We start from the raw sequence: 16,538 nt of genomic DNA, 5'->3' as shown, positions 1-16,538 counted from the left end.
CAGTATTTTTCTTGTGATAAGGGCAAGTCATTTTGAGACTGGCCAGCACTGGCACAAGTGTTTTCTGCTCACTCGGCACTTCTAAACACGGCAGTATAAATCATGCCTCTGTGGTCATTGAAACAGGGCAAATTTCAGCCTGCTCCTCCTTCCACTTCTCTTCAAGTATGCTACAGAAGCTAACCCTGAGTATTTTCACTCTGACAAGGGTTCTGTTCATTAAGCCTCCTCCATAGGGTAGATTTTAATTGTACTAAAATAAGCCAGAAAATAATTCAGCTCACATGTCATGGTGAATTTCAAAATCTGGGTGGCAGACTGCTAAGTTTCAAGCTGTGTGCCCCACATATTACAGTTAAATCCCTCTTACAGAGAAATTCAAGTCCTTTTGTGTCTACAGGTAAATGGTTTGATCTGCTTTGGTATTTTTTCATGCTATGTTTTTTTTCTGCTTGTTTTTTCTTCCCTGTGACAGCGACTTGGAAACAGTGTAGAGAAACCCATTGCTGATGCTGCAAAACTCTACTGGGTCTTTGTAAGAGCAGAGGAGTCAGGGATTCCTGGTGTCTTAATCACTGTGATGCTTTATACAATCCTATTCATCATCTCATCGGCGATGTTGTACCTGTACTTTTTAAGGTATGTCTCTTTATCTCATTATTCCTCTAAGAACTTAGGCTCAAGCTCTTTTTCCAATATGATGAAATGAAGTGACATCAGAAAAGGCAGATTAATGTCCCACAGTCATATCCTAGTACTGCAGACAGTCAAGGAGGGGCTGGCTCCTGCTTACCTTTTAGTATATTGATATTTGGTGGGCACTGCTGTCATGTTTTTTTGTTTAAGAGCAGGACAGACTTAGATTATTTTATCCTTTTTTCTTTTTTACTTAAAAAGCTGTAAATTAATAATGCTTTTGCTGAATTGAGACCCTATCTGGAGTACTGTGCACAGTTCTGGAGTCCCCAACACAAGAAGGACATTGAACTGTTGGAGTGAATTCAGAGGAGGGCCATGAAGATGCTCAGAGGGTTGGAGCACTTCTGCTATGAGGACAGATTACAAATGGGGCTCTGCAGCCTGGAGAAGAGAAGGCTTTGAGGAGACTTGGTAGTGCCCTTCCAGTATCTGAAGGAGGCCTACAGGAGGGCTTGGGAGGGACTATTTAATGACAGGACAAGGAGTAATGGTTTTAAACTGTCAGAAGGGAGATTTAAACTAGATGTTAGGAAGAAGTTATTTCCAGTGAGGGTGGTGAAACACTGAAACAGGTTGCCCAGGGACGTTGTGCATGCTCCCTCCCTGGAGGTGTTCAAGGCTAGGTTGGATGAAGCCTTGAGTGACCTTCTCTAGTGGGAGGTGTCCCTGCCCATGTTGGGGGGTTGGAAGTAGATGATCCTTGAGGTCGCTTCCAACCTAAACCATTCTATGAATCTATAATTGGAGAATAATACAGAAAAGTTCATTTAAAGATGAACAGGAAAAGGCATGGCATATATGAATCCTTAACTCCTAATGCAGATACAGGATGCATGGGAGTTCTCCAAAAAGCCTTCTCCCCAAGCAAGCTAACCCAGCAAACCCCAGTGCTCACTTTCTCCCCCCATGTTGTCTCCCATTTAGCCCAAGCAGGCCTGATTGCATAGCTGGGCATTCGCTGTGACTGCGGCCAATTTACTCTACATAGCTACCCAAATATGAGTCTCTCTGGAGATCCAAAAAGGGAAGGAGCTGACTTTGCTGCTCACTTATAAAGGGTTAGCAGGACTGTGGGATTGAATAACACATATGACATCTGGGGATGACCAGGTTCATCCCCTTGGGCATCTCTGTGGTCTTCTTAAGGGCACCTGAGACTCCTCAAACCACCACAACCATAAAATAGGGAGGGAGCCACTTATTTCCTCATCAGCAACACAATTGATGCCACTAAAACATGCTGTTAACTTCAGAAAGTGCTGTCACTGAGAAGAGCCTGAGATGAAAAGTCAAACCACTGAATAGAATTGGTTCTGTTCTAGCTCAAACCAGGACAAACATGGAGCGTTGGCAAGCGCCAAGGAAAAACTGTATGCAAAACTAAGATAGAGGCAGGTGTAAGAATAGAGAAGCTCAGCACACCTCATCCACCCTCCACCTGACAGAATCATCCCTCAGTCTCTTTGTCACAAACTTCATTGCAGCAGGCATAAGAAGATATATGGCAATCTAAATTTCTGCAAAGTATTTCAAAGCTCCTGCATTCCTGGAAGCTGTACACAACTCCAAGGTACTGGTAGTCTAGTTAATTAGTTTTTGAGATCTTAATGCCTTCTTAATCATTGACTTAATAGTTTTGAATAGCTTCATAAGTTTTAGCTGCTGTCGTTTATTACTCAGGAAAATTAATTTAAATTAAAACATTTGTAAAGCAGGTTTTTATGAGAGTATTACCAACATCTTCATTGTCTGAGGAACAGGTGCAAGATCATCAAAGATTCCTTTCCTTCTGGATCAATTTTCCCATAATGTTTTCCAATAAAGGGGTTGGGGGCTAGAATGTTACTAGGGGAAAAAAGTTGTCTTAGTACAACACATTTTTAAAATGATTTATAGCAAAATACAATAGCAAAGGGAAGGTAACAAAATCTGTTACAGTGCATAAGGTCTTTGAAGTTGCTTGATAACAAAAAAAGACATTTTAAATGCTGGAGTCTGTGCAAAGTTACACCTTGAGATTCTGAAATTGCATCGACTTCCTCACCCTTGTGTGTCCACAGCCCAGTACAGCGAGGACACTTGACTTGGACTCTTGAGTACACTGACAGCTTATTAATGACAACATTAACACCTTTTAAAAAGTTTATTACATTATTTCCTGCATACTGGTATGAGAGCATTGGCTTACAATAGAAAATAGTGTTATAGCCTTTGTGTGACTATTTCCAAAGAGACAAATCCCAAAGATATTCACATGTGATGTCACTCCACTCAGAAAATGTTTGTGGGTTTTTTTATGGCATTCACCACATCATCTTAGCCTGGAGAAGAGGAGGCTCAGGGGTGACCTTATTGCTGTCTACAACTACCTGAGGGGTGGTTGTGGCCAGGAGGAGGTTGCTCTCTTCTCTCAGGTGGCCAGCGCCAGAACAAGAGGACACAGCCTCAGGCTGCGCCAGGGGAGATTTAGGCTGGAGGTGAGGAGAAAGTTCTTCACTGAGAGAGTCATTGGACATTGGAATGGGCTGCCTGGGGAGGTGGTGGAGTCGCCGTCCCTGGGGCAGTTCAAGGCAAGGTTGGACGTGGCACTTGGTGCCATGGTCTAGCCTTGAGCTCTGTGGTAAAGGGTTGGACTTGATGATCTGTGAGGTCTCTTCCAACCCTGATGATACTGTGATCTTTTTGTTAGGTAAACCAACATAAATATTGTGAGATGGCTTCTGTGCCCTAGGACACTATTCCACAGGGAAAGTGTCAGCTGTTGCATGGTAGAGTTGGTGCTACCAATTGGAATTACACAGAATCACAGAATGTTACGGGCAGGAAGGGACCTCAAAAGATCATCCAGTCCAACACCCCCTGCCAGAGCAGAATAACCTATATTACATCACCCAGAAACTCATCCAGGAAGGTCTTGAATATCTCCAGAGAGGGAGACTCCACAACTCTCTTGGGCAGCTGTTCCTATGTTCTGTCACTCTCACAGTGAAAAAATTCCTCCTCATGTTTACATGAAACTTTCTATGCCTCAACTTCCATGCATTGCACCCTGTCCTGGCATCGGGTATCACAGAGCAGAGCCTGGCTCCATCCTCCTGGTGCTTACCCTTTATATATTTATAAACACTGGTAAGGTCACCTCTCAAGCTTCTCTTCTCCAAGCAGCACAGCTCCAGCTCACTCAATCTCTCCTTGTAAGAGAGATGTTCCATTTCCTTAATCATCTTTCTGTCTCTACCAGACTCTCTCAAGCAGTTCTATGTCCTTCTTGAACTGAGGGGCCCAAAACTGGACACAGTATTCCAGATGCAGCCTCACCAGGGCAGAGTAGAGTGCCAGGAGAATCTTTCTCAACCTACTAACCACAGCCCTTCTAGGACACCCCAGAATGGCATTGGCCTTCTTGGCCATCAGAGCACATTGCTCAGTGACCTGCCATTTAGCAGAAGTGTTTAGCAGTGTATAAAGATGAAATAAGAACAGTGAACACACCAGACCACCAAAGCCACAGTTAGAAACCTTCATGGCAGCACTGATGAGTACCCAAGAAGCTGATGAAATCATAGGCAGGGCATAAACAACAGTAGGCATCTACTTAGAGAATTACAGAATTGTTTCAGCTGGAAAAGACCTTTCAGATCATAAAGTACAACCATTATCTAACTCTACCAATTCTAGTGCTAAACCACACCTGTCTGTCTTTTAAACACTGCCCTTGGGAGCCTGTCCCAGTGTTTGAGAACTCTTTCAGTGAAGAAGTTTCTTCTAATATCCAGCTTAAACATCCCCTGGTGCAACTTGAGGCCATTTCCTCTCACTCAGGAGAAGAGACCATACCCCATCATGCTAGATTTTCCTTTCAGGTATTTGTAGAGGGTGAAAAGATCTCCCCTGAGCCTCCATTTCTCAAGATTAAGCAACCCCTATTCTCCAAGTGGCTCCTCTGGAGAGGAGCCATTCTCTGGCAGTTGAATCTTTATAAACCAAAATAATTCAATAAATCTGGCTTGTCTTGGGAGTCTCTACTACACTTGGCATGGAAAGATAGTCTAACTATATTTGGAAGACTCCAATGGCACTGACTGTAGTTACTTCATTCTAATTCCACTAGACCTTGTTGGTGAAATGTGTTCTGCACTGTGAGAAAATGCAAACTCATCTCAACTAGAAAAGCTTGCAGGAAAGAGCTCAGATTTTCTGGTACTGGATTATTCTTTGGAGGAAAAGTTTCAAAAGTCTACATTATTCAATGTTAACAGAAAAATTATTTATGTATTTTTGCAGTTCTTTCCCTCCCTCCTCCCCCCCCCCCCCCAAAAAAAAAAGGGTAAGAAAGGCTCAAGTGAAGTAGTAATAAATTATTTTGCACTACTCAAACTCCCTTCAATTTTTGATTTGTATAAATTTTTGAGTAGTCCATTTTTTGATCTCATTCTGGAGAGCAAATGATTTCAGTGTTTTCTGTTCCTTCTGATAAATAAATTAATTTCTGAGGTATGATGGGTCTCATCTCTAGAAAATAGCTTTTGATTTGCTCTTTATTGCATTAGCAACACAAATGTTGCAGAGGGGAAATTAATTAACGTGAGATGATATTTTTTCCAAAGTTAATATTGTTTATTAATTTTGGTATTCAGAACTCTCCCCACCCCTGGCCACTAATTTTAATAATATTTCAGTTCTTACACGATCATGGAAACATTCTATGGATAATGTCCAGATCTACTAATTACCAGCAAAACATATAAACATTAATTGAACCGAAAGGGAAGACTCCCACTGTCAAATGCTGCTTGCGGTCAATGTGCCAGTTGCCCAGTAGATGGGCTCAAGGAGCAATTTCTGCTCTATGGCAGAAGGCAATGGAGAATTACAAAGAGGCATTTAAGCATTTACTCAGAAATTATTATTATTACCCACTCATGGGAGTTAGCCACAGTTCTGACAGTGCCCAGAGGCTTTCAGGGGACTCTGTCTTGTCGGACGTTGAGACTTGGTTCTTTCCTGGCTTCTGGGGAAAGGGCAGACAATCTCTGACCTGGTCTCCTGGCTCTTCTGGATGATCTGTATGTCCAGGACTTCCAAGCAGAACTTTCAGGTGTAGAGGCAGGATGTCATGCAGTTTCAGCACGATGTCATGCTGACCACACAGGCCGATTGCATGAAGGCATTCAGGGTCTGCTCCTGGTAACTCGCATCAGTGGAGTTTACCAGCAAACAATAAGGCAGTGTGCAATAGCAGCAGGCAATGGCAGGGCATGGCTGGGCACAGCAGGGAGAGAACAGCAAAAAGCAGGGAAGTGAGCAAAATTATGCTGTTTACCTGCCTATCTCCTTTCCTCAATGTGGGCTGAGATTAATTGCTCTTTGGACACAAGAATAGCCAATCAAGATGGCAGTTAGCCAAGCCTTACCATATTAGGCAAAGCCATAGGCTTACTTATCCCTAATTTGGGAAAACCACAGGCCTTGCACAAGGCAGGTGTGTGTATCTTGTTTACCACAGGCCCCTGGGCAGGCCAGACTCAGTGGCTACAGGTTCCTTTGTGTCCTTTTCCCGCGCTTGCCTCTCTGGTAGAGCAGAAAAACATGCCTAGGCAAGGCAGGACATGTATAAGCCTATTTTGGGCCCATCAGGCCTACCAAAACAACAAATTATTACTTTCATATTTATAAGATGTCACATTAAGACACAAGAAGAAGTGTTTTATTAATTTTTGTGCCAAAGAAAAGAAATTAAATCAGGTAACAGAAGCAGGCTGAGTACTTTTGGGCAAAAGGAACAAAGCTGGAAAGCAGGCTTCGTGATTCTTAATTAATTCAAAGTTAATTATATTGTTTATAACCATGTGCTTAAAATCTTCATATAGAAAATGTTTATGGCAGCAAAGAGACAGTAATTTAACTGCATTAAATTTTACTTAATTTGAAATAAGATTGTTACATTTAGTGAGCTTAAATAAATGGTGAGGTCTTTTTCTTGTTTAGCAAGATAAGTGGCAAATCACTTAAATTGCTGACCTAGAATTTCTGAGATGAACACCATAGAGTATTGTTGTTTGAGAATGAGCAGAAGGCCAGAAAGCCCACCAGCCTGACTGCTGTTTTTTTATAGCTGAACATAAGATACTTCTAAGTTGTGAGTCAGTGTTTGCAAAAATGCATCTATTGTGTCTAAAGAACATCTCATGTAGATCCAGGGATTGAGACAAATTTGAGTTTGAAGACACAGGAATTTGGACAGTTACTTCATGCAGAGTTTGAGGTTTATATATATATAAAATCCTCTTTTCTGTAGCGTGTTTTAGGATAGTTTAGTATCCTACACTGCACTGCACTTCACACTTTAGAGCTATCTCTTATTATTTCCTAGAATCAGAGAATGTCAGAGGCTGGCAGAGACCTTTTCTAGTTAGCCAGTCTGTTTATGTTCCCAGCACAAGGCTACAGATTGGGACACAGAAGGTTTCACCTCAATGTGAGGAGAAACTTCTTTGCAGTGAGGGTAACAGAGCACTGGAACAGGCTGCCCAGATAGGTTCTGGAAGGTCTCCTTCTCTGGAGACATTCAAACCCTGCCTGGATGCATTTCTGTGTGAACTACCTTAGGGGATCCTGCTTGGCAAGGAAGTTGGATTCGATGATCTCTGGAGGTCACTTCCAACCTCTAAAGTTCTGTGATTCTGTGACTACCTACATCTTGATTAGGTTATCTTCCAGCTGCTCCCCTCTTTTGACAAGAGCATCTCTGTAAACTACAGCAAATTTAGGGCTGCAATGTGATGGGTTTGGAACTCCTCCCCCCTCCCAGTTAAAATTTACCAGAGCAGCTCAGATGGATTGGAAGTAAGCTAAAGCTATGCTTCCAGAAATTTACAAGCATATATACACAATATATTTAGAGATGTTTACAATTACAATTTAGAAATAATACAGAAGTCCAAAATGCCCTCCTGGATAAACAAAAGAAGCCCAGAAGGGGGCCTAATGCCACCCTCTCTCTCCCAGACAGAAAATAACCAGCAAGGCTCATGTGTTATCTCTTAGTCAAGGTTAAGATAAGATGTTAGAGAGAGAAGCAAAGGCATCCAGCACTCAGAAGCAAAGAGGGAAGAATTGTTTGTACTTTGGCTTTTTATCCCTTTTAGCAAACCAGTGAATGGTAGGCTTTATCATTGTTTTCTTTTTACAACTAGTTTGATTTCTCTTATTAAAATATTCTGATGAGACTTAAGCCAGCACATGCAGCTTCAAAAAAAAGAGAATATATCAAAAAAATGAAGGGTGAGAAGAAAGGTACAGAGCACACATTTGCAGCAAAACAGGGGATAGAAATCCCATAGCTGATATTGAGGCAGGCTGCCAGATTTCAGTATCAGTATTTGCTACTCCATTACAGAAGTGCTTGGATATAGAGCCTGACCCTAAGGTACATATTCTTCTTTGAAAAGAAAGCTAAGGCTCCTTCTGAGGTCAAGTTGAAAAACTGTTGGTCCATCTCCTTATTTCTATTCCACGTTGTCAAAGATTAGGGTTGGGCTGTCCAGTACCTGAGTGACAGATGCTCTCTATTAACCCCTTTCTCGAGAACAGGGTGAGGCACTTGGGGTTGTTCAGCCTGGAGAAGAGGAAGGTCCAGGGACACCTAATCACCACCTTCCAGTATCTGAAGAGGGTCTGAAAGAAGGCTGGAGAGGAACTGTTTACAAAGGCCTGCAGTGACAGGATAAGGGGAAATGGTTTGAAATTAGATTTAGACTGGACATAAGGAATGAGTTCTTTACAATAAGGTTCAACATTGGAACATTGCCCAGAGAGGTGGTTGAGACCCCATCTCTGTAGATATTTATTGTGCGGCTTGAAAGGGCTCTGGGTGACCTGATCTAGTTGAAGATATCCCTGTTCACTGCAGGAGGGTTGGACTAGATAACCTTTAGAGATCTCTTCCAACTCAGGTGATTCTGTGATAAATGGAATAAGAGAGAGAGAGTGATGAGTTGGAAAAGAAAACTTAAACAGCTTTAATGCAAATAATAAGAATACAATTGAATAGATAGAAATAGATACTAATTCATTTTGAATCAACTCCCTCAATGGCAATTTTGTCATCATTGCCACTGATTCTGGGTACAGGCACTGGGAAAATCCCAGACAGAAGTCAGTGATAGACTGACTGGATTCAGGAAGACACAGAGTGGGATCAAAGGCAGAAGAGACAGAGTTCTCTTTGAATACTGACCATTAAAGAAGAGGCTTGGTTCTTGTTGTCCTTCAGCTTTATACTGAATATGATTTACATGGAATGGAAGCCAATGTTGGTCAGTTTAGGGTTGCATGTCCTATACACTCCTCTCTGCTCTGCCACCTCCTTCTTTTTGCACCCCAATGCAGCACAAATGATTTATCAGTGGCCTTGCTTTGCACAGGGACAGGTCTAAGCAAGACCTTCTTTACACCTCAGCCCTTGGCAGCACCTCCAACTATCAGCATTATCACTGCTAGAAGCAGCCACTCTCTGTAAAAAGATTCCATTAACTTCAGAAAGCACTGTCACCAAGAAGAGATTGAGATGAAAAGCAAAGCCACTGAACAGAATGAGTTCTGTTCTAGCTCAAACCAGGACATGATAAATCACATTTGTAGACAAAGTTGTACTAAGCACCTCCCCAAGCATGCTTCCCTGCAATCACTGTATGTGCTGCAAGGGGAGATGCATGCAAACGTGACCTTCATTCTGATAAACTTGACCAACTCACTGCTCTGCAGTGACCTGGATGAGGGCACAGAGTGCACTATCAGCAAGTGTGCTGATGACACCAAACTGGGTGGAGTGGCTGCCACACTAGAAGGCTGTGCTGCCAGTCAGTGAAAACTTGGACAGGCTGGAGGGTTGGGCAGGAAGAAATGTAATGAAATTCAACAAGAGCAAGTGTAGAGTCTTGCACCTGGGAAAGAACAACCCCAGCTGTCAATATAGGTTAGGGACTGACCTGTTGGAAGACAGTGAAGAGGAAAAGGATCTGGGGGTCCTAGTTGATGGGAGGTTGACCATGAGCCAGCAATGTGCTCTTGTGGCAAGGAGGGCCAGTGCCATTCTGGGGTGATTAGAAGGGCTGAGGCTGGCAGGTTGAAAGAGGTCTCCTGCTCCTCTACTCTGCCCTAGTGAGGCCTCATTGGAAGTACTGTGTCTAGTTCTGGGCCCCACAGGTCATGAGGGACATAGAACTGCTTGAGAGAGTCCAGCACAGAGCCACAAAGGTGATTAAGGAAATTGAACATCTTCCTGTAAGGAGAGTCTGAGGGAGCTGGGTCTCTGCTGCTTGGAGAAGAGGAGACTGAGAGGTGACTTCACCAATATTTATAAATATGTAAAGGATGGGTGCCAGGAGGCTGGAGCCAGGCTCTGCTCTGTGATAACCAATGCCAGGACAAAGGGCAATGGGTGGAAACTGAGACATAGGTTTCACATAAATGTGGGGAGGAATTTTTTTCCCTGTGAGGGTGACAGAACACCGCACAGTCTGCCCAGGGAGGTTGTGGAGTCTCTCTCTCTGGAGGTTTTCAAAACTCACCTGGATGTGTTCTCATGTGATCTGGTATAGGTGATCCTGCTCTGGCAGGGGTGTGGGACTGGATGGTCTTTTGAGGTCCCTTCCAGCCCCTACATTCTGTGATTCTGCTTAGCATGTACGTACCAATACAAGACCAAAGAATAAGGCTGAAACTCAAGGATTGGGTCAACTGTATGATGAGAAGGGTTAGTTCAGAGAGTCAAGAGAGTTGTGGCTCTGCTCTATCTTCCACCTGCCAAGAAATGAAAGATCTACACAGCCCCACAGAAACCTGGGGGGTTTTCTTAGTTGGAGTGTCACACAGCAGTTCCTGTGCTTCTCATGACTACTCAGCCAGGCTCTGGGAAGGGTGGAAAAGCTGACATTGACACCAAACAGCTGAATTGTCATAAAGCATTAACATGGGAGAGGGTACAAAAGGAAAGGCCTCAGTTCAGTATCCAAGCCTGAGACTCCAGATTTTCTGATCTTTATTTTTCTGAACCTCTGGTTTTAGAGTAAATGTAAGAAAGAGATGAACTTGAAGAGCTTCCATCTGAGTTAAACAACAGCGTTTGAAGTTTCACAGTTCATCCAAGGCTAAAAATGTGACACTAGGCTTTTCCAAAAGCCTCACAATATTTCTTGGTTTCACCTACATTGAGAAATACCACACAGCAAGCCTTTATTGTGGTAGGGAATTTTACTGTGTGGCGCTTATTCAATTCCCTACCACAGCACAGAAATGCCATCGAAAGACAAAGCCAACAAACAAAATGAGCTTTTCTGACATCAAGAGAAGTTTAGATTGTATAGACTTCAGGCTTGGGGTTAAAAAAAATGTTGAGTAGTTCCTCTCTATATGATGTGGTTTGCCCTTTACTGAACTCAGGCACAACAGGACTTCCATTCATGCATAACTGAGGTACTCCATGTAAGCACTGGAACTAGTTACCCGGCCCAATGTGAGGGACAGACACTGGGCATTCCTGAAGGGAAGAAAGATCAGAATCTTTTGGGGAAGTCAATATCTTGAAGTAATTAAAAGAAATGGCTGCTTAAATTTGTGTGATTTGATTCAGGGGTTGTAAAGTCTCCAGAGGGTTGGAGAAGGTTGCATATTGGAGGACTTGTGGGAAAGAAACTTCTTGCTCATGGGTAGACAGTGTAGTCATGAAGGAAAATCTAGATTTGGAATACAAAAGGGCAAGATAACTTTTTTCCTTTTTTTTCATGAAGAGTTCTTTCAAAGATGAAATAAATGTGTCATTTCCATCCTCAGGGTACACAGTGAAGGTTGGCTGTTGGATGTATTTCAGCGCATTCATGGGGAGGAAGGCACATTCTTCGTTCCACTGGACTTAGAGATTTCCAGCCAGGAGCTGAGCTACATTATGAAGAGGGCTGAGCAGTGGAGAGGAATTAATGGTGAAAGACGTGTGGTGAGTAGACAGAGTCTCCAAATGCAGTCTGTGACATATGGGTCCAAATGAATGTTTTCACTTCTGGATATTACCTAAAAGGATCTGGATATACAACAAAATTTTTCTTGGGGTGCTTCTTTGAATGGAGGAGCTAAGAAGCATGTTCTGTTGAGGAGAGTTTTGTGAAGTTGCTTGTGCATTGTCTGAGCATCCTGAGGGGTTACAATCTGCTTAACACCCAAAGGCTTAGCGGCATCACTGATGTCAAAAATTATCTATGCCATCTGCTGATCCTTGTCTGAGTTGTAGGGAGTCACTACTTCTTTAAATGCCAGCATCATCCCAAATAATTTCTCAGCCAGCTCAGCAAACTGGGGAGATCCATGCAAGAGATCTCTGCAAGAGCATGGATGGGGTTGCCCTGAGGATGGGGTGAGCATTTGGTGAGTCACATGTGGAAGCCATGCTCTCCTTCCTGGCCCATTCCTTACAGGATCACCTAGAGGAGGGGACTGAGTTGGAAATCTGCAGGGGGAGGTAGCAGAGGTCTGAAGATGGTCTGCTCTACTTTGATTTTCAGCATACTTCCTCCTCTTTTTCTATCATACTTTAGTCCCATATACACAGACATGGTGTGTGGGAGGTATAACTGTGTTTGCAAAATGTCCAATGTTGGGGATGGCATCCACAAAAAGAGCTTCAGATTATGATTGCTTTCAGAGAACAGAAAATAAGAGAGATGATGGAGTCAGAAGTCTGTGAGGAACACTGTCTTCCCTCTGTGAGGGACTGTTTCTTCTTTGCTTTCTAGCTTACTATCAGTATTACTAATTCCATAAGACTATAAAACAGTTTGTGGACAATTGTTAAAGTGTTCTTCATACATGTATGAGCATCTCTGTGTACAATGCTTTGTTCAGTAACCATCCTCCTTCAGTGAAAAATCAACAGATACCAGACAGGAATCTCCTCTCTCTTCTCCTTCCCTGCCTTCCCCTCACATTCTTTTTTTTTTTTCTTTTTTTTCTTTTTTTTCTTTTCCCTCCTGGACCAACTGATTTTGGGTTAGGAGCTGCAAGTTATTCAAGTCTCTATAGCTACCTCTGAAAGATCAGCACTTTATATAAATACATAGCCCCAGTTGTCACGGCTATAAACATCTGCCACAGCTGTAATTATTTTCCTCTTTTTTTCCCCCTTTTTCTTTTTTCCCCCTTTTTTTTTTCGTGATGACAGTTTGGACCCTGAAAGGAAAAATAAAAAGGTGAATGTGCCAATTGAATGAAAAAGCAGATACTCACTAAGCTTAATTTCTGTGGGAAAGAGCAGAGCACCGCATTGCATTTCAACAGAGAGGAGGGAAAAGGTTTGAAGAAAGGAATGTGGTACCACAGCCACCTGTCCCAGACATTCCCATTTTTTCACACCAGTAAGCAAAACAACTTTCTTTTTCTTTTTTTTTTTTTTTTTTTTTTTTTGGGCTGCATTAAGCCAAAGCATAGCCACTGATGACTGGTTTCTATTAAGTAAGGTCAAAGAATATATATAGTGGCCCTCATTTTACATGCCAGGACTACAAATGCCATATGGAAAAAAGGGATGGATAAGGCAACTGCAAACAACTACTTTTCTGTTTCAAGTGCTGAGTACTTTGCTAATGATATTACCAGCATATAATTTTTTGCAGCAGTAGAAAAAGGGCTGCACGAGGGGTTAAGAAGGGAGAAAAACAGAGAAGTGGAGGGAGGAGAAGGAAAGGATGTGGGTAAAGATAAATGAAAAAGGATGGAAACAGAAATTACTTCTCTGTCTGCAGATAGTCTGACTCTGAATGGAAGAAATTTGGCTTGGCCCCTACTATAAGACATGCTTCAGAGGACAGACCACTGAAAAACGTGACCCATAGCTATAGACATATTTAAATGCTTAGTTTTGCTCTCAGTGTGCAGCTTGGCATGTATGGAACACCATACTGAAGTGTGGGTACCTGACCGTAGTCCGAGATGCTTTAAAATGACCTCACTCTCAGCCAAGTGCAGCTGAATGGAGAGTAGAGTTGGAGGACTCCTTGTGCTACGTGGGAAGCAGCACACATTTCCTTTGATGATGTGCAGTGATGCATACCTTTAAGTCCCCAAGTTTCGGATTCCTGTCTTCTCTACATCTGTATGACTTTCATGCCTTTTCCTTTACATCAGTCCTAAGCAAATGTCAGGCTGTGACAGCATTAGATATTCCTCTTCTCTAGTGGGATACACTGGTGCAGACTATTTTATATGAGCAGATAGGAGTAAAGTGGAAAGAGTGCGTTAACACTGGTATCGGTAGAACCTCTACTGTTGACCTTAGTGGGCACAGGATCTCCCCCACAACACAGGGATTTTGCAAGTGGAGACTACTGTCCAAAACAAAAAGGAATAGTGCTCTTCACAAACCTCAAACCTTAACCTTCTACTTCAGTTTTCTTATTTATATTACTGTGATGGAAAAGATGAGCCCTGGAACAGGCTGCCTAGAGAGTTTGTAAAGTCTCCTTCTCCAGTGAAATTCAACACTCACCTGGGTGTGATCCTGGGCAACTTGCGCTAGGTGACCCTGCTTTAGCAGCGGGGTGGACTCTATGATCTGCAGAGGGTCACTTCCAATCCCCATCATTCTGTGATTCTGTGAAAACCATCAAACCAAGTTTTGTTAGCTCTTTGGCAAATCTAGTTTTGCAATAAAAACCTGCTCCATTCCAGAAATATGTTCTCCACATGGAATGTCTCCTTGCAAGACCAATAACTGTATTTTCAGGTCTTCTGTGCTCCGAGGCATTGCAGATACTGAAAGACCTTTCCTTTTTTTCTTCCTTTTTTTTTTTTTTCCTGCCATGAATTTACATAAGGTATTTATCTTGCCCCTCTCTTTTTGTATGTCTAATTGCACAAAGCAATCAGTATGGAAGACACATCACTGGGCCTTATTGCGTGCATTATTAATGTGTTAATTTTTAAATAAGATACCAAATTAACTGTGAGCAATTTTTATAAGGGGAAGCATGAGACTGCCATATCTTACATCACTCCATATAAAAAATATATTTTAAATGGAGGTCATTCAAGTAAATAGTCAGTCAGACCTCCTGGAAAAAAAAAATAGGTCTACGTTTCTGCAATATTTTCTTGCTATTAACCATGTGCTTCTCATTTTTATTCCTGGGATTAAAAATTGCCCCATAAATGGGCATTTTATAATATGCTTAATTTCCTTTTATTAAATTGATAAATGCAGCAGCAGAGGACACATTTACAGTATGATGAGAATTTAAGGTTATTGCATTTTATAATTTTTATGTTGTTGGGAGAAGCAATTTGTCATCTGTGGAATGACATCCAGGCCATCATTTCAAGGTATTTTCAGTTGTTCTTTTGATAGGAAAAAGGTCACTTTTGGTAGATTGGGAAGACATCACTCTATAAAACTAATTTGCCTACATGCAAATTTTGTCATTTTTACCTCATTAACTATTTATCATAGAGTAAAAAAATATATATATTCATGAAGGGGCAGCTAGCAGCCTGATGGAGCTGGGACTAACATTTTGCAACTCTAATGATTTTTTGCATCCTTAATTAGATAGCATAAGGTTGATATGATTAGGTCAGGATGTAGTGTTTTTCATTAAAATACATTTTAGAAGCTGTATTCATAATCTGCCCTTGCAATTAAGTAATGAGCCTGTGAGCTTAATATTATCGACCCAATTATTAGCCCATGGAAAAGTGTACCTTTCATAAATTTCTGCCCTAGGACCTTCATTAGCCACAAAACGAATTATATTTCCAGGTACACAGATTATGCAGCCACAATCACATTTAAGTGGTGGTTTGGAAGCCACCAAAGCCCCTTACCATAAACAAAAGCCCTTGATTGTTTTGAAAGAAGTCATTCCCAATGCCTCTAACAAGGAAAGCTGCAAAGAAGTAAAAATGCCACCTACACAGACAGAAACATTTCTAGAAACAAACATTTACAGAAAGAGTGTTTTGTGAAACCTATGCTAGGAGGAAGCCTTGGACCCTCATTCTTCAACCAGTTATAAATAGACAGAGTTCTGGACCCCCCCAACACAAGAAGGACATCAAAGTGTTGGAGTGAGTCCAGAGGAGGGCCACAAAGATGAGCAAAGGGCTGCAACAGCTCTCCTATGAAGACAGGCTGTGAGAGTTGTGGCTCTTCAGCCTGGAGAAGAGAAGGCTTTGAGGAGATCTTGTAGTACCCTTCCAGTATCTGAAGGGAGCCTACAAGAAGGCTGGGTAGGGACTATTGACAAGGTCTTGTAATGACAAGGTGAGGACTAGTGGGTTTAAACTGGCAGAGGGGAAAATTAAACTAGATGTTAGGAAGAAGTTCTTTCCAGTGAAGGTGGTGAAACACTGGAACAGATTGCCCAGGGAGGTTGTGGATACTCCCTCCCTGGAGGTATTCAAGGCCAGGTTGGATGAGGCCTTGAGTGACCTGTTCTAGTGGGAGGTGTTCCTGTTTATGAACATCTGAGGGCTGGTCAGGAGTAGGGAGAATAGGCTCTGTTCACTTGCTCCTTATGATAGGACAAGGAGTAATGGGTGTAAGTTGCAGCGCAAGAGGTTGCACTTCAACACAAGGGGGAATTTCTTTCCTGTAAGGGTCACAGAGCACTGGCACAGGCTCCCCAGGGAGGTTGTGGAGTCTCTTTCTCTGGAGACTTTCAAGGCCTGTCTGGATTCCTCTGTGATCTGTGCTAGATTGTCTGGTCCTGCTGTGGCATGGGGGTTGGACTCGATGATCTCTTTGGGTCTCTTCCAAGCCCTAATGTCCTGTGATCAGGGATGGTTTTCTGAAT

General features: G+C 42.4%; 1 protein-coding gene across 15 annotated transcripts in view; it reads left to right on the top strand.

The window, feature by feature from the left end:
- Positions 1 to 16,538, top strand: part of LOC135184794 (uncharacterized) — a 616,367-nt gene that overhangs the window by 362,510 nt on the left and 237,319 nt on the right. For all 15 annotated transcript variants that reach the window (XM_064160870.1, XM_064160872.1, XM_064160881.1 and 12 more), the window contains 2 exons: positions 476 to 639; positions 11,533 to 11,692. In XM_064160870.1, the coding sequence (XP_064016940.1) occupies positions 476 to 639; positions 11,533 to 11,692 (324 nt within the window). The remainder of the gene's footprint in view (positions 1 to 475; positions 640 to 11,532; positions 11,693 to 16,538) is intronic.

Source organism: Pogoniulus pusillus, chromosome 21, assembly GCF_015220805.1.
Source record: "Pogoniulus pusillus isolate bPogPus1 chromosome 21, bPogPus1.pri, whole genome shotgun sequence".
NCBI lineage: Eukaryota > Metazoa > Chordata > Aves > Piciformes > Lybiidae > Pogoniulus > Pogoniulus pusillus.
The sequence above is the reverse complement of the archived record's forward strand: the minus strand, read 5'-3'. Positions and strand labels throughout refer to the sequence as shown.